Source organism: Apodemus sylvaticus, chromosome 5 (assembly GCF_947179515.1).
Source record: "Apodemus sylvaticus chromosome 5, mApoSyl1.1, whole genome shotgun sequence".
Taxonomy (NCBI): domain Eukaryota; kingdom Metazoa; phylum Chordata; class Mammalia; order Rodentia; family Muridae; genus Apodemus; species Apodemus sylvaticus.
In genome coordinates this window covers 84,245,804-84,267,298 of record NC_067476.1, presented here as the reverse complement: position 1 = coordinate 84,267,298, position 21,495 = coordinate 84,245,804, and the positions used below count along the sequence as shown (strand labels likewise).

Below are 21,495 nucleotides of genomic sequence, written 5' to 3'. Positions count from 1 at the left end.
GTTAGAAGTCAAAGTGACAAAGTGACAGTTCTGAACATGCATTACTTTAAACGGAAAAGGAATAGAAAGTCCCTCCCACACAGGAATAAGCCTGAAAGCTCCAACCAAGGAAATGCCAACACAACACGTATGTAACTGGGCTGAAGGATCCTAACGGACCTTCCCATTCAGAGCGTCCTAACTTCCTTTTGAACAGATTACTTCAGCTATGCTGAACCTATCTCATCAGTAATATCTGGGAGTCCAAGAAACACTGATCTTAAGATGAACAGGAATTATACTTGAGAAGCTTACTGTAAAACATACCCAGGAGCTTTATTCACATTTACAGTCAGTTTCGATGATCTGACTCTGGAGTCATAGTACCTGGGTTGAGACTTCTACTATGGGAAAAACTGAGAGTATTTAACTTTTGGGAGAAGCATAGGTCATTGAAGACTGCCGAAAGACAAACTAGGGTAGCCTTTAAAATGATTCCCAAAACTCAGATCTTTTGGTATTTATGCCCCTGGTCAGTTTCTTCCTACACTTGATAGGACAATATTATTTATGTGACCAACTATGTTGGAAATGATGGTGTATGGCTTAGGTCATACAAGATATTTTGTCTTCTACCATGTTCTCTCTTGCTTTGAGAAAGTTCAGCTTACTAAGAGAGACAAACAGTCCTATAAAAATTAGGTCCTCTCAATGGCCACATGAGCAAGTAAATATGACATTTGCAGACTAGCCTTTAAGTGGCTACGGTACAATGTCCTTGTTTATATTTCTAAGCCAGAGCCACACATAGTTCCGTCACTCCTGGATTCTTTACTCATGGAAATGAAGTGAGACAAGTGATGGCTGTTGTATCAAGGCTCTCATTGTAAGGTAATTTCCCAGGAAGTAACAGATTAGTATGCTAAGGCTGTCTCTAGATGTTCCTGAAGATTACTATGCCCAGAGAGTTCTACTTCCAATGGAGAGGAGTAGGGAAACTGATTACCTTACTGAATCTACAACTACGTCACCAGACTTTACAAAGTCCCTTTTTAATATTTCATCTACTTCTCTAAGACTTTTTCCATAGAAGGCTCAGAAGATTGTAAAAGTTCACATACTGAACATCACAGCATTGTGTTTTGTTAAGGTAGAATTAAGAAGAACCAAGAATAATAATGATAACACGTTACTTCTTCTTACCAAAGACTCTGGGACCCATAAATGCCCTTTTTAGGGGTTGTTGTACTAGGTATGGAACCCCATGCCTCTGTATGCTAGGTAAGTACTCTACCACTGAGCTATACTCTCTACAATTTTTCTTAATTTTGTTTTGAGTCAGTGTCTTATTAAGTTGGCCAGTTTAGCTTCAAACATGCAACTCTCTTGCTTCAGCCTTCTAAGTACCTGGAACTAAAGGTGTATGCCACCTTGCACAGTAAAAAATGCTTTTTAAGATGTATTTTTATTTCAAAGATTTTGTAAATATAATTCTATTGTGTTCCTAAAGCCTAAATAGTTTTATTTTCAGCCCAGATGGAAATAACCAAGCAACAAACACTGCTCACAGATGGACTCATGCTGGAGTCTGGGTTGCCATCGGTCGATTTCTTTTTCCAGAATGGGGCAACAGTCCCTGTCTTGAGTGAAGACCTAGAACTCATTTCCTGAGAAATAAATGGAAGGAAAACAGAAATGTGCACAGAATTGGAACAAAATTTTTTTCCATCATTCTATAGAATTGTTCTGAAGTTAAAAAGAAAAAAAAAAACAAAACTCTTAACTTTCTAAAAAAGTTAACAAAAGCTGCACAGAGATTAAATATACATTAAGAGACATCAAGCATTATTTAAAACGTCTATTAATCTAGATTCCTTGATGTTTTTGTGGAGATCTGGAAATCCAGGCACTTTTAAAGAAATCAGACCACCCATCTCTTTCTTCTTCCTTCCTTCCCACCCCGACTCCTCTCAAAGATAGAATCTATGCTGCCCTGGCTGTCCTGGAACCCCTAAGAAGATCCTAGCCTCTAACTCAGAGCCCCACTGGCCTCTGCCTCCCAAGTGCTGGCAAGCGTACATCACGTGTCCAGCTATTTAACATTCTGTAACCCACTTTCCCTCTGCCACACTAGAGCAAAATGTCCCCTTTCCTCTCTCAAATACAGAGACAACCATAGAGGGGAGAGAAGGGGATGCCTACATTACCAAAAATGTCTTACATTTAACATATGACATGACCTTTGAGGGGTCATTGTCAGCATTAACTATAAATCGTGCTAAAATTAATAAAGCTTAGTGACCACTTCAGTATAGACTCCTTTACATTTAATCCACAAATCCCCACAAAAAAGATATTGCTATCATTTCTATTTACATAGGATTTTTTTTTTTTTTGGTTAGTTTTTAAAGTGGAAAAACAGAAAGATGAATTAATTTGTCCATGATTACAAGACTAAGTGATGGCTATAGGATTTGGGGACTCTAGTGGATAACGTTCTAAAAACAGTCTTTGAATACGTCACAAAAAGATCCAGCACAGTCTGGGGGCATTTTAACATTGTTTAAAGTGTACCCGTCGCTTTTCTTTCTCTTGGAGTCAGCTCTGAATTCAGAATGACCCGTTAGTGACTGAGAGTTGGCACCTCACTTCAAAAACATGATCTTGCTGCATCTCCCTTCACCTGACACAGCTAGGTGCAGAGATTCTGAATCCCTAGGAGGACGCGATGCAAATAGACTTTGCAAACACATAAGGCATAGTGTTGCTTTGTATCAAAAATGTTGCCTGTTTGCTTAGCCAGACTGAAACCCCAGTAGCCTAGAAGAAGAAACACAGTCCTTTTGGGGGGCTTTGTGGAAATCCCAGGAGGGCGGGTTCGGTGTGATAAAGAGCTTTGGGCCTTGGCCCCTTGGAAACCCTGGGGCTGTAATGGGGGCGGGGACAGTGTCTCTAGAGTGACATCAAGTCCGCAGGGACCGCAGGCTAGTGGTTTTCGGCCAGGTTGACACCTCCGGGGAGGGCGTGGGAGAGGCGGGGCCCGTCGCCCGCTCGGTGTGCAGAGAGACTGCGTTCGAGCTTCTCCTTCCGGGGGGATGCTCAGCCCCGCGGGAAACCGCAGAAAAAGGTCCTTGCCACTTTAAGTGACTCAGGAAGTGAAAGGAGGCCGCTGACGGCGTGGGTAAAGTGGAACCGGGGCGGCGTGGGCCCGCGGCGGCCGCGATCTTGCCCGGCAACGGAGGCCGAGCTGCGCGGCGCAGGGGCCGACGGGGCGCGGGCTACCGCGCCGGAAGTGGCGCGTGAGGGACGGGGCGCGGCGCGGCGCGCGGCGGAGAGACCGAGTGGGCGCTAGGCCCAGCGCTGACGGCTGGCCAGGCCCTCAGGCCTCAGCTGCTGCAGACGCGGCGCAGCCCAGCGGGGCGGCCGGCCGGCCAGGCCCCGGGGAAGCGGGCCTGCGTGAGGAGGCACCGCGGCGAAGGCGGAGAGCACGCAAGCCGCTAGGCCTCGGCCTCGTCCCTGCAGCCACATGGCCTCCGGAGTGGGCGCGGCCTGCGAGGAGCTGCCTCCCGACGGCACGTGTGACGAGTGCGAACCCGACGAGGCGCCCGGGGCGGAGGAGGTGTGCCGGGACTGCGGCTTCTGCTACTGCCGCCGCCACGCCGACGCGCATCGCCAGAAGTTCCTCAGCCACCGCCTGGCCGCGTACGTCCATGGCGCCCAGGCCTGGACTCCGCCAGCCAGCGGGGACGAAGCGCTCCCTGAAGACGTCGAGGCCAAAGGGGAGGCCGAGAGGGAGGGAGAGAGCGAGCTGGGGGAAGAAGAGAGCGAGTCCGAGGTAGACAGCGAGTCGGAAGAAGTGAGCGAGACGGAGGAAGACACTGAGGATGAGAGTGACGAGGAGAGTGAAGAAGACAGCGAGGAAGAGATGGAAGATGAGCAGGAAAGCGAGGCGGAGGAAGACAACCAAGAGGGAGAATCTGAGGCAGAAGGAGAAACTGAGGCAGAAAGCGAATTTGACCCCGAAATAGAGATGGAAGCGGAGAGAGTGGCCAAGAGGAAGTGTCCAGACCACGGGCTGGATCTGAGCACCTATTGCCAGGAAGACAGGCAGCTCATCTGCGTCCTGTGCCCAGTCATTGGGGCTCACCGGGGCCACCAGCTGTCCACGCTCGATGAAGCCTTCGAGGAACTGAGAGTGAGTATTGGGCATTCAGACATGGCTAAAGGGGAGCAGGACCCCCAATTTCAGGTAGCGTAGCCGTGACCACATTCGTTTATCAACAAAATGAGTCGCCATGTTGGAAGCAGTGCCTAGTCTACCATTTTGGTTGAAATGGTCAAGTGGTCGGTTCTCGTCTGTGAAAATACAAGGGCACAGAAAACCATGGGTGTAATTTCTGACAGTTTGCAAGTTACTTCTCCCTGGATCGCAGATAGACCATTCCTTGAGAACTGTGACGCCATTTAGGCCAGTTTCTACACCATCACCGTTGTTAGGATCAGTGTTTTGACTTAGGGCCCTTGCTATGGCAACTCTGCCCACCTGACAACGTGAGAAACCGTGATTTTGACAAAACCAAGTAGCTGGCTCCACAGGTAGAAGACTCCAAAGGCGATAGTACTGGTGTTTTGGTGTGGGTCTTGAGTTGCCTTAGGTTCCTTGTTTTTTGAGACTTAGTAGGAAACAAGCTGTAGCTGGAAGTCTACATTGGGGTGGAGATGCAAGTTTTTATGTTCACTGGCCAAATTTTGATGTATTCAGCTTGGACCTGTTTTTTGTCAGCAGTAGACATTTAGTGAATATTGATTGCATTTGGGTTGCCTTTTCTGTATATGGTGGACCGCTACATTGATAAGAACAGGTTTTTTGTGTTCTGTGCTCATTAAGTAATGAGTGTTGGTAAACGTCTGTTATGGCTTTTGTTTTCCTATGCAGTCTTACAACTGTTAGCCTTAAAATAACTACTATTTTGGTAATTAAAATACTCCGTATTAATATTTCCTTTATTCCTACTTTTATTTTGTGAAATATACATTTAGAAGTGTACAAAATATATAGCTTAACAAATAACCACAGAGCAAATACTCATGAGATCTCCACCCAGATCAGAAATCATTATTAGTACTTATTATTACTAATTGTATTATTAGTGATTATTATTAGTAGTACTATTATTAACTACTATTATTAGTATTATTGACACTTCATAACTCTTTCCAGTTATACTGTGTTTTGGTTGCCATTTTCTTGACCTTTAGGCTAACAATTTTCTTGGTTATCTTTGTGTTTACAGCATTTGTATGCATTTCTAAACTTGAATTGCCATAGTTTTTACATTATTGACATGCAGTGTTTTGAGTTTGTTTTTTTTTAAGACATATGTGTGTGATTCATCAATTGACTGGCTGTGATTTATTTTTCATTGGTGTATTGAATTCCATTTTATAGATATGCCAAAAATCACTGTGTACATGAAATCTGACTTATTTTCCAGCTTCTGGAATTTCTTGCTTTTATAAACAGTTACTTAGCAAGGTGGCCCATGTCTATAATTCCAGCATTCCAGAGGTGAATGCAGTAGGATCAGAGTTCAGGGTCAATCTCAGTTCTCTAGTGAGTTTGAAGCCAGCCTATCATGTGAGATTCCTGTCTTGAAAACAAAATGATGCAGCTCCTCAAAAATAATGCAGGTGTAAGTATTCTTGGTCATGCCTCCTGACGCCCACTTTTTTCAATATTTAACTGGAAATAGTACCAAATGTTACCATCTGCTTTCCAAGTGGTTATTCTAGTTGGCATGATTATAAAGACACTTCGTGTTGTCCTGAGTATTCACCTCCACTTGGTATTAATAATATTTTTAATTTTTTTCATCGTGCTAATTATGTAACATGGTATATTGTGGTTTTAATTGCATTCTTTTGGCTTCTAAGTATCTTTTATATTTCCTCTTTTGTAAAGTACTATCAGATCAAAAGAGCAAACTCAGAATTAGATTATCCCTTTTATTCTCACTAACTTACAAGAATATGTATTGATACACATACACGTGTGTGTGTGTGTGTGTGTGTGTGTGTGTATACACACACATATGGTTTCTTTGGTGTTTATATCTATTTTGAGTATCTTCTTTTTCATGGATTTCCTTTCCTTTTCTAATATATGAATAGTATCATGAAATACTGACTGCTGTGTAGTAAGTCTATTTCGAAGAAGTTGATAATGCTGAAGGTAAGCGCATGGTTCTGAGGAAAGATTCCTCAAGGTCTCAGCCTTGGGAGTTCCTCTTCAGTCGGGGATGGCAGCTTACTTTCGTGGACTTCTTCCTGTTGACTGCTTGAATATCTTTAACTTGGGGCTAAACTGTTGGGTGAGGAATGAGCACTGATACCTGAAGACTTCTGAACTGAAGGCAGAGTCTAGTCAAAGAACACAGCTTTATAGTTCTGGTATGTGGGGTAGAGATGAGAAATAGCCTGAGAAAAGCAAACACCTGGCCCAGGGGAGGCAGATGCTCATGGATGGACTGACAGCCAACATTATGAGTGGGAAAATAAAACTGATTTTTATTAAAATATAGTTTTGCTTTTTTGTGGGTTTGATAATTTAGAAGAGCACTGTCAAGAGTTGTTTCTTGACCTTTTAGATAAGATGGAGTGTAGAGCAGAGTTTCAAACAGTCTGACCCAATGTAGGAATTTAGAGAAAGAAAGTGCTTTTAGCCAGAGCCATGACCAGGAATGGTTTATTTGAGAAAGTGGTATTTGAGAAACGCTTTGAAAGATGGGAAGGATTTACTAGGTAGGTATGATGATGTTAGATAAACCTTCTCTATTCTGCCATAGCAACAAGCTGGATGCATTTATTGTATCACAAAATATTGGGTTTTATGTCAGTGTTAGGTCTGTTCCCTCTATGCTATAAACTCTTATAAGTCTAGTAGTATATATTAGTCATCGTTGTATTCCTAGCACCTAACCCAAGGCCTATCAAATAATAAACACACATAAAATAATTGTTAAGTGTATGCTAGGAAGTATAATAATCTTACCTAATTCTGCAGCAAAGGCATTGCTGAAGAAGTGATAAGGAGATTGCGTTGTAGTGTGTCAATATTTCTATTGGGACCAAGTTCAGCTATATATAAAGTAATGGAATAACGTTAGAGCAGTTCATAGAATGTGGATGTGAATTTCTCCCTGATGTAAGCACGTCTAGATGTAGGCAGTCTAGGGCTAGAGGAAGGAAGATGAAGTTGTATCTTGATGCTTGCCAGCTCCTCTCTAATATCTTTGTTACAGAGATGGCCTCTGAGGGTCAAGTCAGCAGTTCTAACTTCTAATATAACAGACAAGTGAAAGACACACCCCTCTATTTTCTCTCCAGAAGTATATATTCCAGCTTAGGTTTCATGGGGCAGAACGTAATCCTATGGTTTATCTAGTTGCAAGAGAGAATGGGAAATGGTTTCTCCCAGCTATGACAAGCTAAAAGGTGATATTCTGTTATTAAGGAGGCATGGTAGGGTGAATCATGAAGTCTTTGCCTTGCTTATTTTTGCAGTCTTAGCTATGTCATGTTGGCTAATTCAGTCAGCTCCCCGAGTCTTGGTTTCTTCTAACATGAGCATGGTTCCTGTTGCTTTTATTCTTTGTGCATTCTCAGTTATTCCTCCACTCATTTGTGATTTTTACATTTCACAGAAACATTTTCCTGTTGACTGGGTACTTCATGCATAAATTAAATACTTTCAAACTATTTTTGCATTCCTCTGATTTTTCTATTCTGCACAACAAGTGGCTTTCTTAATTTTCTTTCTCTTAAGCAGTTTTTAGTTTATTATCTGATATTTAGTTGTTACTGTGTATTCAGTTAGTAACATTTACAATGGCAACAAAAGTGTGTGGAGAACTGTCTGTGTCCTACAGTCTCTATTGTAAACGTCATACATGCTTGTTGTCATTTAATTTTTTTCACAATTTTATGAGATAAATTGTTAAGCTGTTTTTATGTTATTTGAAGTTAATTATATTATTTGAAGAAAGTTTATTTTTCTTTTGATTGCTTCATTCATTCAACATATAGTTATTGAAGTTCTTAAATTTTCTAGGTGAAACTTTATGCTGAAATACTTTAATTGTCAATTTATGTTTATTTCTTTATTTTTGACTGTTTAAAACCCAATCTTTTTATGTCCTTGCATGTCTGGGACTTGATATGTAGTCTAGCCTTATACTTGTGATATCTCCCGTCTTAGGCCTCCAAGTTCTGAGATTGATTATAGGTGTGTGCCACCATGCATGCCCAGTTTATCTGTCAATTTAAACATGTAGGAGGAAGCACAGTTTTCCAAACTTCTTTTAGGGAGTTCCTGAGCAAGAGTTTAATGACATCACTACAGAGACCCTCTCATGAACCTGAGCCAGTCAAATCTTCACTAGATAGACAGACAGACAGACAGACAGACAGACATAATTTACTTCTAACTAGTCACTGAAACTAAAAGGCCATTTGACAGAAGATAGCACAAGTAAATTATGGAATAATCATAATTAAATATCATAAATTGCCATGAAAGTGAATAAACTAGAGCTATGAATAAATCTCAACAGTGTTCAAAAAGCAGGCAACTGGTAAAAATATATGTGTTTAATGGTAACATTTGTATTTTAAAAATGTAGAAAAAATAATTTACATGTGGAGTATTTTTGGCAGTAGAGAATTAGCAATAATTCTAATTCTAATTCTACACCAGATGAGGTTATCAGATCCCATTACAAATGGTTGTGAGCCATCTTGTGGTTGCTGGGATTTGAACTCTGGAAGAGCAGTCAGTGTTCTTAACCTCTTAGCCATCTCTCCAGCCCAAGTAATAATGTTTTAAATAATGCTCAATAATAAATACATTAGAGAGGAAGACAGAGTAGGTAGGATGAGAAGAGGGGAAGGCTGTTGAAGAATATGAAAAGGACTTGCCTTGAAAGAGGTACATAGAAATTACTTTTGCACTGGGCAGTGCACATGCCTTTAATCCAGCACTTGGGAGGCAGAGGTAGGTGGATTTCTGGGTTTAGGGGCAGCCTGATTTACAGAGTGAGTTCCAGGACAGCCAGGGCTATACAGAGAAACCCTGTCTCGAAAAACAAAACAAAAAAAGAGATTTATTTATACCATCCAAAAACTGCCTACCTGGGGATCCATCCCATATATAGTTACCAAACCTAGACACTATTGTGGATGCCAACAAGTGCTTACTTACAGGAGCCTGCTATAGCTGTTTCCAGAGAGGCCCTACCAGTGCCTGACAAATACAGAGCAGGATGCTCTCAGCCAACCACAGGGTGAGCAACCAATGAGCTAGAGAAAGGACCCAAGGAGCTGAAAGAGTTTACAGCCCCATAGGAGGAACAACAGAATGACATCTGTACCCCCAGAGCTCTCAGGGACTTAACCACCAACCAAAGAGTACACATGGAGGGACCCATAACTCCGGCCACATGGGTAGCAGAGGATGGCCTTGTTGGACATCAATGAGAGGAGAGGCCCTTGGACCAGTGAAAGCTCATTGCCCCGGTGTAGGGGAAATGCCAGGTCAGGGAAGTGGGAGTGGGTGGGTTAGTGAGCAGGGCGACGGGGGACAGATAGGGGGTTTTTGGAGGGGAAAGAGGAAATGGGATAGCATTTGAAATGTAAATAAAGAAAGTATCTACACTTTTTGTTTTTTTTTAAAAGAAAGAAAGGAAGGAAGGAAGGAAGGAAGGAAGGAAGGAAGGAAACTAATTTTGCTAAACAGTACTAACCCCTCACCTGGGGCCACGAGGCATCCAAAAGCAAGATGAAAGCTTGGCATTGCCTTCATTCTGTGCTGTGACTGAAGGAGAGAAATAAGTGCTTGTCCTTACCCTTTCTTCCTAAGTCATCTTGACTTCTGAGAAGAGCAAAATCTGGAAGGACAGACTACCTTTTAGATGAAGATCCGAATTCATAAGGACCAGGTTGCCTCCTCAGCTAGTAATAGATGGTTTAACAAATTACCAGACTACATGCAGGACCTGAGCTGAGAAAATTAAAAATGGGCAGGGCCACACCTTAGCTAGGATTGCTTAATTAAGTCTAAAATTCACCTCAATACCTTTAAGAAGGGGTCAATAAACCCTTTTTTTCCCCTCATCCTGGTGTGACCACATTGAATAATCTTCTGCTCTCTGCCTGCACTTTGCCTCTCTGCCTGTCTCTTTGATTGGTGTATTGGGAATGGGTAGCCCTAATACTGCTCCAACAACTCAGTTGCCGCTAGGGTCAGTCAGTCATGGGAGGATGGGGGCATTAGCAGTTCAAGTGGAGGGAATAAGTGTAAAGGGTGTCGGGTGAAACAGACTTGCTGAGAGCATTGAAAGAATGGCTGGCGAATAAGGAGTATCGGCCGGCTTGGGGCTGTGGTGAGGAGTAAAGAGGTCAAGCTACCAAGCAGGCCATTATAGAGACTGGATTTTCTTCTGAGTGACCTTGTTCTGCTTAAGCACGGAGAGTCTGATTTCTGCTCTGAGGTCTTTACTCAGCTTGCATGGTAGTGTACACCTTTAATCCTCTCCTACATGGGAGACTAAGGTGGGAGAATGGCAAGAAAGCTCCTACATCAGGAGGCACAAGAGCAAAACAAAGAAGCAAAAGCTCAACCACACAAAACAAAACAAAACTTGGCTCAGTTTTTTTATGGAGCAAATGTAAGGTAGCAAGAGTTGGAGTGTTACGGCTTGCCCAGAGTGGGGAGTAGAGGATGGGGAAGCACATAGAGGTTTAGCATACACGCTAGAGTTAGCTTACGCAGAGTTAGCTTACCACGTTAGAGTTAGCATGCACGTTAGAGTTAGCTTACACGTTAGAGTTAGCTTACCAAGTTAGAGTTAGCATGCACGTTAGAGTTAGCTTACACGTTAGAGTTAGCATGCACGTTAGAGTTAGCTTACATGTTAGAGTTAGCTTACACGTTAGAGTTAGCTTACACGTTAGAGTTAGCATGCACGTTAGAGTTAGCATGCACGTTAGAGTTAGCTTACACATTAGAGTTAGCATGCACGTTAGAGTTAGCACGCACGTTAGAGTTAGCTTACACATTAGAGTTAGCATGCACGTTAGGAGTTAGCTTACACGTTAGAGTTAGCTTTAAGTGCCTGAGAGACTAGCAAGATGGCTCGCTGTTAACAATGCTTACTGCTTTCCTAGAGGACCAGAGTTCAGTTTCCAGAGTTGAACTGAGAACCACCTATAACTACAGCTCTAGGGCATCCAACACATTCCTCTGGCCTTTGGGCACCTGCACCCATGTGGCATACATAGACACATACACAGAGACACATAAATTAAAAAATAAACTCTTTAAAAACAACAGTAACAACAAAAGCACTTGGTAATAGATTTCAGATCCAAGAATGTGAGTCTAAGGATCCCCAGTATGATAGTGGTTTCAAGTTGGAAATTATATAAAATGCAGAAGGTGGTAATTATTTTTACTTGTGGGATGGTGATATTAATTTTTTATTTCATTTCTTTTTAACAAAAATGTTTAATTGTTACATTTTAATTACAGCCTATAAAGTAATGAGTTTCACTGTGGCATTTTCACATATACTTTGTTTTTGTTGATTGCTTGCCTCAACTCCCCACCTTTTTTCCCTTTCCTTCCACCTGACCGTCTCTTTCCTTCTCCGAGGGTGACCCCCGGTCCATTTTTATGTCACATGTATTCTGTCTCCCCCTCATATCTCTCCCCTTCACTCATGGTTCTTGTTTCATGACCTAAACATCTCCTACATAAACTTACAGAAAATTAAATTCTAGGATCCACATATGAGAAAACATGCATTGTTTTTCTGAGTCTAGGTTGTTTTGATGACTATAATTTCCATTTCCATTCATTTTCAAGAAATATCATGATTCCATTTATTGTTGTGAATGAATAAAATTCCATTGGTATATACATCACATTGTATGTATAGAAACATGGGTGAAGAGTTATTTATAGGAACATGGGCAACTTCAGAGGCCACTCTACTGAAGAAAATGTCTTATTGTCACCATCAACTGCTGTTGCTCTGAGAAGAGATGCTGCCTGTTAAAACCTTCCCTCTCCACAATGGAATGTTGATTGGCCAGCCTTGTGCAGATGATCACAACTCCTGAGAGTTTTAATTGTGTGGTGCCTGGAAGACGGCATCCACAATGTTTCACCCAATTAGTTCCTCTAGTCTTACATCCTTTCAGTTTCCTCTTCCATAATTTCTGTGACCCTTGGAGTGAATGATAAAGAAAACATTTGACATGTAAATAAAGAAAATATCCAGTAAAAAAAAAGAAGTCTCATTGAGGGCTAAGCATTGAACCCGTTGTTTATACTCAGGACTTTGACTGCTTATGCATCCCTCGAGTTACTTGCCCCCTGGAAAAATAAGCTTCTCTAGCCAAAGCTGAATGACAATACTAAACCATGAGCATAAGTACAAATATTTATAAAACAAGTTGATGGGCATATAATGTCCATTTAGCCAAATGTTGATGCTGTAACTTCTCCACTAGGGCCCCTGACCACCCTTGCTGGCCATGAGGGTGTAGTTAGTTTAAATACCAGACATGAATTAACTCTTGTGGATTCAGTCCAAACAGAAAGGAGTTGGTTACCTCTAAAAAAGTTATGCCATTGTTGCCTTGGTGCACACATTTCTGCCTGGAACTTTACTGGGTCCCTGCAGCAGCCTACATGCAACCTTCTGGCACAGGGGAAGCTGGTCAGCATGGAGGAAACTTTCAGCTCTGCTCCTCCTTGATTTTTCTATATCCTGCAACCAAAGTATGTGGTATCTTCAGTAATATGGTCTTAACATAGAGTCATGGGGAGAATCCAACAGCAATAGCCTTACCGTTTAAAGGGTCTCTGGGGCTTCCCTGGCTGGTAACTCAAAGGAAAATAGCCCAACAATAGTATATGTTGAACATATTTCCCCTCATAATCTCCTTTTTTCCAACCCTTGTCTTTTCCTTGGTTCCCTTAATGTTACTTCTGCTTTCAAGTCACAAGTACATGCACACAACAAAGACAGAAAGAAGAACACATATGCTGTTTAGTATTTTGCCATTGGCTTAATTGGCTTAACATAAATATCTCCAGTTGTTGCCATTGCCGTAATTTCATTTATTTTTTGAAAATATTTTCATTGTGTGTATGTATATATCATGCTTTTCCATTCCTATGTTGGTTTCATAAATTAGCTCTAATGAATGGTGTTGCATTAAACATCTACCTCTGTATCTTTTTGTCCCCATTGAGAGAGGCCTAGCTGTCCACAAACTAGCTCTGTAGACTAGGTTGGCCTCCCAATTTAAGAGATTCACCTGCTTCTGCTGGGATTAAAGGTGTGTGCCATCACCACCTGGCTTGTGTTTTGAGACTTGGTCTTGCTATGTAGCTCTGGCTGGATTGGAACTCACAGTGTAAACTAGGCTAGCCATGAGCTCACAGAAGTCCACCAGCCCCTGCCCCTGCCCCTGCTCCTGCCCCTGCCTCCGCCCCCTAAGTGCTGGGGTTAAAGATGTGCACCACCACACCTGTCTCCGCTGTCACCTGCTTCCTGTACCTTTATCTTGATGTGTGTTTGCTGTGTTTTCCTCCAGGGTCTAGAGGAAGCTCCTAGAGCCTAAGAGCCTCAGCATTTCAGATTTTAGAATAAGGTCTTTAATTTATAGCCATTTGATTTTTGTGTAGGAAAAGAAATATGAATCTAATTTCTTCTACAGGTGGTTGTACCATTTTCCAAGGACCATTTCCCTGGTGTGTATTTGACAGCTTTGTCAAAAATTAGGTGACCATAGCTGTGTGGTTTCTGGGTCCTGTATTCTATTCTATTGGTCTACATTTCCGTTTTGTACAGTAACATAAATTTTTATCACTATGATTCTGTAATATAAGCCAAGATTATATATTATGATCATTCCAGCATTGATTTTTTTTTTTTCTGCTTGGATTATTTTGGCTGTTTGGGGTCTTATCCATGGTTTTCTGTTTGTGAAGAATGCCAATTAAAATCTGATGTGAATGTTAAATATGTAGACCACCTTTGGTAATATCATTATTTCAACAATATTAATTCTGTCAGTCTTTGATCATGGGAGGTCTTTCCATTATCTAGAATCTTCAGTGGTTTTTTTTGTTTGTTTGTTTGTTTTTGTTTTTTAATGTCTTTAGGTTTTCATTATAGAGGTCTTTTAATTCTGTGGTTTGGTTTAGGCTCCAGATTTTGTTTTGTTTTTAAGCTATTACAAATGGGATAGTTTTCCTAATTTGTTCATGCAAAGTTTGTTGTTGGTACATAAACATTTTCTTTAATTTCTTTTAAGGTACTTAAGTCTGAAAGTTTCCTTGTAGAATTTTAAGTCTTTTAAGTATATGGTTATATCATCTGCAAATAAGAATATTTGCAGGTCTGACTTTTCCTTAACTATTTGTATCCCCTCTCCCCCTTTTTTACTTTTCATATTTTGAGCCAAGCTTGCATCCCTGGAATGTAACCAACTTCATCATGATATGTGATGTTCTTAGCCTTTTCTTGAATTTGGTTCTCAAGTGTTTTGTTAAGAACTTTTGCATCTCTAAATGTGTGCCATCATCACCTGTTTTTTTTGTTTTTTTGTTTGTTTTTTTTTCTGTATGTTATTTGTGTTTTGAGACTTGGTCTTGCTATGTTGCTCTGGCTGCATTGAACTCACAGTGTAAACTAGGCTGGCCAGAACTCTGTTTTGTCCTTGGTTTTGATACCAGGGTAATACTGGCTACAAAAGGCAAAGCATAAAGGTATTTTAAAAAAAGAAAAGAATGAAAAGTTAGAGCAGTCTTTTCCTGGGTCCCCAAAATTGGAAACTGACATTTTATGCTTGGTAAATTGAACCTGAAGATTTTTGCCTGTCAGATGATTTATGCTGGTGCTGAGCCTGAACCTTACAAGAGTCTCAGTCTCTCTTCACTTTAGTAGCTTCCTTTTACATATCAAAAGCTTCTGCTGCCCATGTGTAGCTTTGTCGTTTATGGGCTGGGCATGCTCTTTTCTTTTTGGAGACTTCCCAGACTCTGTCCCCTAGGGTGGTTAATGTTCTCTCTGGGGTAGATGTGAAGGATGTATGTCTTCCGAGTGTATTGGGGCTGGGGGTGGCAAAACAGTCTTGAGATTTGTACAGGACCTGTCTTTGTCCTTTCAAAACCTAGAAAGTAAAAAACCTGCCCCACTGTAGGTGGCAAGTACTTCTTTGTTGAGAATACTTGCCTCCATAGCAGAGTATGGCAGAGTGGCGGCTCTAGCGGTCTGATCTGCTCGCTAACCTCAGCCTGAAGGAATACCGGACCTCATAATTAGTCTCAGCTGAGGATGTCTGCTGGCAAGCAGGGCTCCTTTTCCCAGTGGACATCATTTCACTTAGCTTCTTGTCCCTGTATGCCTCTGCTTTTTAGTGTTCTGTTTTCTCTATACAACTTCTTTTAGGGTAGTCTCTCACTCTGGGCTTTGGTGGTTGAGTTCTTGCTCTCTGACTTCTGTTTCCTTTTCTCAGGCCTCCAGGGTAGCTCAGTTTGAAACAGTATCTTAGTATCTTCCTCCCTCTATGTAGTGCCTGGGCACTGCTCTCCTAGTCTCCCCAATTTAGCTGTGGGCTTGTGTGGTAGCTAGGCCTGATGGTCTCATTTTGTCAGCCCTGCTGGCTTATAAAGTCTCTCTGGTGAGGCTTCTGTTTCCCCTCCTCCCACTGGGGAGCTTTGGGGCTGAGGCTGTGTTTGGCTTCACTTATTTTCTCTGAACTTTCCTGTTCCTCTATTACTAAGTTTGAAATTTTGAGATTCTTCTTCTCTCTTTCTGAAATAGAGTATTTTTTCTTATGCTGACTTTTTTTATCGTGGAAAATTTAATATAGATGTAATAATGGTAGGCATAAAAGTATTCCTAAGTTGATTGAAAGTGGAATTATAAACATTTTCTGATAAACTTGAAGATTTATATGGAAAATATTTCTGATAAAATTGAAGACATATATAGAAAAACTTGTTAAAATTAAAGATTATCATGGAAATTATACAGATAAGTGATAGGCATAAAGATAATTCTAAGTTGATTGAAGGTAAATTATAAACATTTTCAGATAAACTTGAAGATTTACATGGAAAATATTTCTGGTAAAATTCAAGAAATCTATAGAAAAACATGTTAAAATTGACTATTTCATGGAAATTTTTACATATAAAATGGTAGATATAAAAACTTTCTAAATTAATTGAAGGTGGAATTAGAAACATTTGTGATAAATATTTACATTGAAAACATTTCTGATAAAATAAAGGAAATATATAGAAAGACATATTAAAATTGAAGATTATGAAAAATAATGCAGATAAAATTGGTAGACCTAAAACACATTACTAAATTAATTAAAATTGAAATTACAAACATTTTCTGATAAAATTGGAGATTTACATGAGAAATATTTTTGTTAGTCTATGTCTTTTTATTGGGGAGTTGAGTCCATTGTTGTTAAGAGATATTAAGGAATACTGATTGTTGCTTCCTGTTATTTTTAATGTTATTTATATGTTTGTGTGGGTATCTTCTTTTGGGTTTATTGGAAGAAGATTGCTTTCTTGCTTTTTCTAGGGTGTAGTTTCCTTTCTTGTGTTGGCATTTTCCATCTATTATCCTTTGTAGGGCTCGATTTCTGGACAGATATGTGTAAATTTGGTTTTATCATGGAATATCTTGGTTTCTCCATCTATGATGATTGAGAGTTTTGCTGAGTATAGTAGTAGCCTGGGCTGGCATTTGTGTTCTCTTAGGATCTGTATGAGGTCTGCCTAGGATCTTCTAGCTTTCATTATCTCTGGTGAGAAATCTGGTGTAATTCTGATAGGTCTGCCTTTATAAGTTACTTGCCCTTTTTCCCTTACTGCTTTTAATATTCTTTCTTTGTTTAGTGAATTTGGTGCTTTGATTATTATGTGCCAGGAGGAGTTTCTGTTCTGGTCCAGTCTGGAGTTCTGAAGGCTTCTTGGAAGTATGTTCAAGGGCATCTCTTTCTCTAGATTAGGGAAGTTTTCTTCTACAATTTTGTTGAAGATATCCACTGGCTCTTTAAGTTGGAAATCTTTGCTCTCATCTATACCTATAATCCTTAGATTTGGTCTTTTCATTGTGTCCTGGAGTTACTGGATGTTTTGGGTTACCAGCTTTATGCATTTTGCATTTTCTTTGACTGTTGAGTCAATGTTTTCTATGGTATCTTCAGCACCTGGGGTTCTTTCTTCTATCTCTTGTATTTTGTTGTTGATGCTTGCATCTATGACTTCTGAATTCCTACCAAGGTTTTCTATCTCCAGAGATGTCTCACTTTGTGATTTCTTTATTGTTTCTACTTCCACTGGATGGTTTTGTTCAGTTCCTTCACTTGATTGATTGTGCTTTCCCGTAATTCTTTAAGGGATTTTTGTGTTTCTTCTTTAAGGGCTTCTGCCTGTTGACCCATGATCTCCTGTATTTCTTTAAGGGATTTTTGTGTTTCCTCTTTAAGGGCTTTTACCTATTGACCAATGTTCTCCTGTATTTCTTTAAGGGAGCTATTTAAGTCTTTCTTGAAGCATCATGAGATACGATTTTAAATCCAACTCTTGCTTTTCTGGTGTGTTGGGACCTGCTGTGGTAGGAGACCTGGGTTCTGATGTTGCCATGAGGCCTTGGTTTCTGTTGGTAGGTTGCCTTTCGCCATCTGGTTATCTCTGGTATTGTTGTCTCTGGCTGGAATTTATTCCTCCTGTGGGCCTGTGAGCTCCTCTGAGCTCAGAAGTGAAAGCACTGCTGAGAGATCATTCTCTCCTAGGCGGCTGTGCACAGAAGGATGTGGAGTTTCCTGCTCCCTGGTGCCAATGGCAGCAGGAAGACTTCCATGCTAGCTGCTGCACTCATGCTAACTCTTAAGAGAAGCCATTGTTGCTTTTCTTAGAAAAGTGCATATATAGTGTTTTGAGGATTTTAGACCACTTGAAATCTATACAAGAACACTGGATAAAGATCCTCCCATTCCTACTGGTTCATGTATTTACTGCAACAATAACACCAATAAGACAGGGAAAAAGATAGATGTAAAAAAAGGAAAGCCAAGTGCTCCTACTTCTAATGCCTTCCCTATTAGTTTACCTAAATGTAAATACTACAGCCTATTTTTTAAAAAGTATATATATTTATATGATTATATAATTATATGGTATTAATATAATTATATAATTATATAACATATAAATATATTTATTGTCCATAGAAAATATATACTATATGAATTATTTTGCAGATTTAAAAGAAATCATAGTATATCTGTCATAAACCAAGATTTATACAGATCTACTCTATTTTCTTTGTTATATCACATTCCATAGTTTCTTATCTATTCACTACTGTATGTTTATAGTATCTAGTTTTTCTTTTTCTTTTAATGAATATCATCTTCGTTTACATTGGCAATGGTAAAACCTTTCCTGATTTCCCCCTCCCCAAACTAGTTTTTCACTACTGAAAAAGTTACACATATTTTTTTGCATGCCCTTTTGACATATCTGTTGTGATTATAAAAAGATAGAGAGGTATAAGAATATGTTCTATGGGGTGTGGTGAGGTGTTGGGGAAGGGGGTGTCTCAGTGGGCCCATGCTGAGGCATCCCTTCCCCCTGAGGGACCAGACACAGGACATTATAGTATAGAATAAAGTTTATTCAGGGCATGGGGAGGGCAGTTAAGAGAATAGTAGAGGCAGAGAAAGGCAGAGAGAGGGAGAGAGTAGAGGCTGGCCATGACCAGAAGTAGAGGCCAGTCGTGGAGAGAGGGGGGATGGGAGAGAGAGAAGAGCGCGAGAGGGAGGGAGGGAGGGAGGGAGGAGAGAGAGAGAGAGAGAGAGAGAGAGAGAGAGAGAGAGAGAGAGAGAGAGAGAGAGAGAAGCAAGCAGGAAACAAGAGAGACAGTGGAGGGGCAAGCAGCCCCTTTAATAGTAGGCCAGGCTGTGGGGTGGAACTTAGCCAGAATGCTAACAATATCTTTCCTTAAGAGGAAGATGAGAGTATACATGATAGACATGTGGTTTCAGAGTAGCATTTCCATGTTACAAATCCAAAAGCAAGTGACATATGTGGAATTTCCCCAAAGCCACTTAGTACTGACTATCATCAGATTCAAACACCGTTTTCATCCTACTATCTACTTATGAGTAACTCGGAGCATCCTTTGTGTCTCCTGATGGATTTGTCAGTCATTTCACATTTCCTCTTCATATCCTCTGGTCACAGTTTTTGGGAGCTCACGTGTCTTTTTTGTACCGATTTATAGAAATTCCTTAAACATTTTTCATATATTGTTGATATTAATTTCTTCATGTATTTTATAAATCTTCATTTCTATCTTTCTGTTCCTGGTCTGCCAGGAACAGATTGGTTCTGTGATTTGGGATGCACCATTTAATTTCCACAACACCATTTTCATACACCATGAAGTGTGAACACATTATCCCTGGTTATTGTTTTACTGTGAACTCTAGTGAAAGGGTATTCAGTCCCTTTGGGTTCCTCATTGGGTTTTCTCCAGCTCTTTGCCTTAGCTATGTCATGAGAATACATCACTTTTAAGGTTATTGAGGAATATCAGAAAAACGAGTATAAGAAAGTGTTTTGGAGCTTTGCCTGAGAGGTAGGAGTCATTTTGTCCTTCATATTTTTTTGTTTGCGTTTTTTTTTTAATTGGCTATTTTCTTTATTTACATTCCAAATGTTATCCTCTTTCCAGGTTCCCCCCCAGAAACCCCCTATCCCATCCCTCCTCCCGCTGCTTCTATGAGGGTGTTCTCCCACCCACTCCCGCCTCCCTGCCCTGGTATTCCCCTACACTGGGCCATGGAGCCTTTGCAGTACTAAGGGTCGCTCCTCCCTTTGATGTCCAACAAGGCCATCCTCTGCTACATATGCAGCTGGAGCCATGGCTCCCTCTGTGTGTGCTCTTTGGTTGGTGGTTTAGTCCTTGGGAGCTCTGGGGGGTTCTGGTTGGTTGAGATTGTTGTTCTTCCTATGGGGTTGCAAACCCCTTCAGCTCTTTCCTTTCTCTAGCTCCTCCATTGTGGTAGTTTTACTGTGATTTATCCCTACGAACTGACTTTTGGGAGGATTTGTCAGATTCTGAGCTTTAGGTGTCACAGCACAGCACTTGTTTATTTTGCACTCTTGATGGAGGAAAAAGTACATAAAGGTATGCTCATCCTGACCAGTATCTTGGATGTTTTATGGGATGCAGCCCATAATACATTCTCTTCTCCAACCATGTTACTTGCTCCAAGATGACATGGTAGAATCTCTTCATTTATGGAACTAGATATATAGTGGCCATGGTAACTGAGGTGTTTGCATACTCGGTTAAACAACTATGCATAAGGCTCCACAGGAAGGAATAGGTGTGGGGAATACAGGCCGTGGATGGGGTGAACTAGCACCAGGATCTTCCTGTTGTAGTTTTGCATCAATTCTAGAACTTGTTAGAGACAGATCTGCCCTAAGAGACTTTAATTTTTATTTGAGGGTGGTTGTATTAGGGAAGCTTTTCTTCATACTTGGTTTGAGGCTGAACATAGCAGGCTCAATATAAAGCCCTGTGATTTTTTTTTTTAATTTTTTTATTTATGTTTTTTTTTTTTAATTTTTTTTTGGTTTTTGGATTTGGTTTTGTCAAGACAGGGTTTCTCTGTGTAGCCCTGGCTGTCCTGGAACTCACTCTGTAGACCAGGCTGGCCTCGAACTCAGAAATCCACCTGCCTCTGCCTCCCAGAGTGCTGGGATTACAGGCTTGTGCCACCACTGCCTGGCCCCTGTGAATGTTTGAAAATAACTCTGAGCTGGCTGGAAATGTAGATTGTGGGATTTCCTGAAGGGAGGCCTCTCAAGTGCTGCTCTGTGTCTCCTCTGGGTAGGAGATGCTTTTGATGCTTTGTGGGCAGGAGGATGGAATCTGCTGGTGAAATGCATTTTTTAGGAAAAGACAAAGGGTTTCCTCCTCTCTATAATAGCAAGGCACAGCTGCCTTCAGTAGGTCTGCTGCTTAGGGATTCCTTCAGTCTTTTGTTTTCTGAAGGCAGTTAAGACATGGTTTGGTGCATTCCTTTCTTTTTTCTGCAGCCAAGGGAAAGTCATAACCCATTAGTGTTCTTGCTGAATAGCTTAAAGCTCATGCTGGCAGCTGAAGAGTGTGTGTGTGGGGGGGGTGTGTGGGTGTGGGTGTTGGGGGGGGTGTTGGGGGAAAGCTTTCCAGGGACAAGTGACCTGCTTGCTCAGCCAATGAGAGTAGGTTAGAGGAATGATATCACCAGATAGATTTTTCTGTCTGATTATCTTATAAAAAACAGGATTGTATCTGGCAACCTAACCCCTTTTAAGTACTCAGGTTTCACCCTCCCTGATAAATGACTTCTAGA

At 40.9% G+C, this 21,495-nt stretch overlaps 1 protein-coding gene across 1 annotated transcript in view; it reads left to right on the top strand.

Annotated features, from left to right (window-relative positions):
* The first annotated feature begins 3,008 nt into the window (after positions 1-3,008).
* Positions 3,009-21,495, top strand: part of Trim44 (tripartite motif containing 44) — a 112,608-nt gene continuing 94,121 nt past the window's right edge. The window contains exon 1 of the mRNA XM_052183096.1: positions 3,009-4,174. Within this exon, the coding sequence (XP_052039056.1) occupies positions 3,506-4,174 (669 nt within the window). The 5' untranslated portion in view covers positions 3,009-3,505. The remainder of the gene's footprint in view (positions 4,175-21,495) is intronic.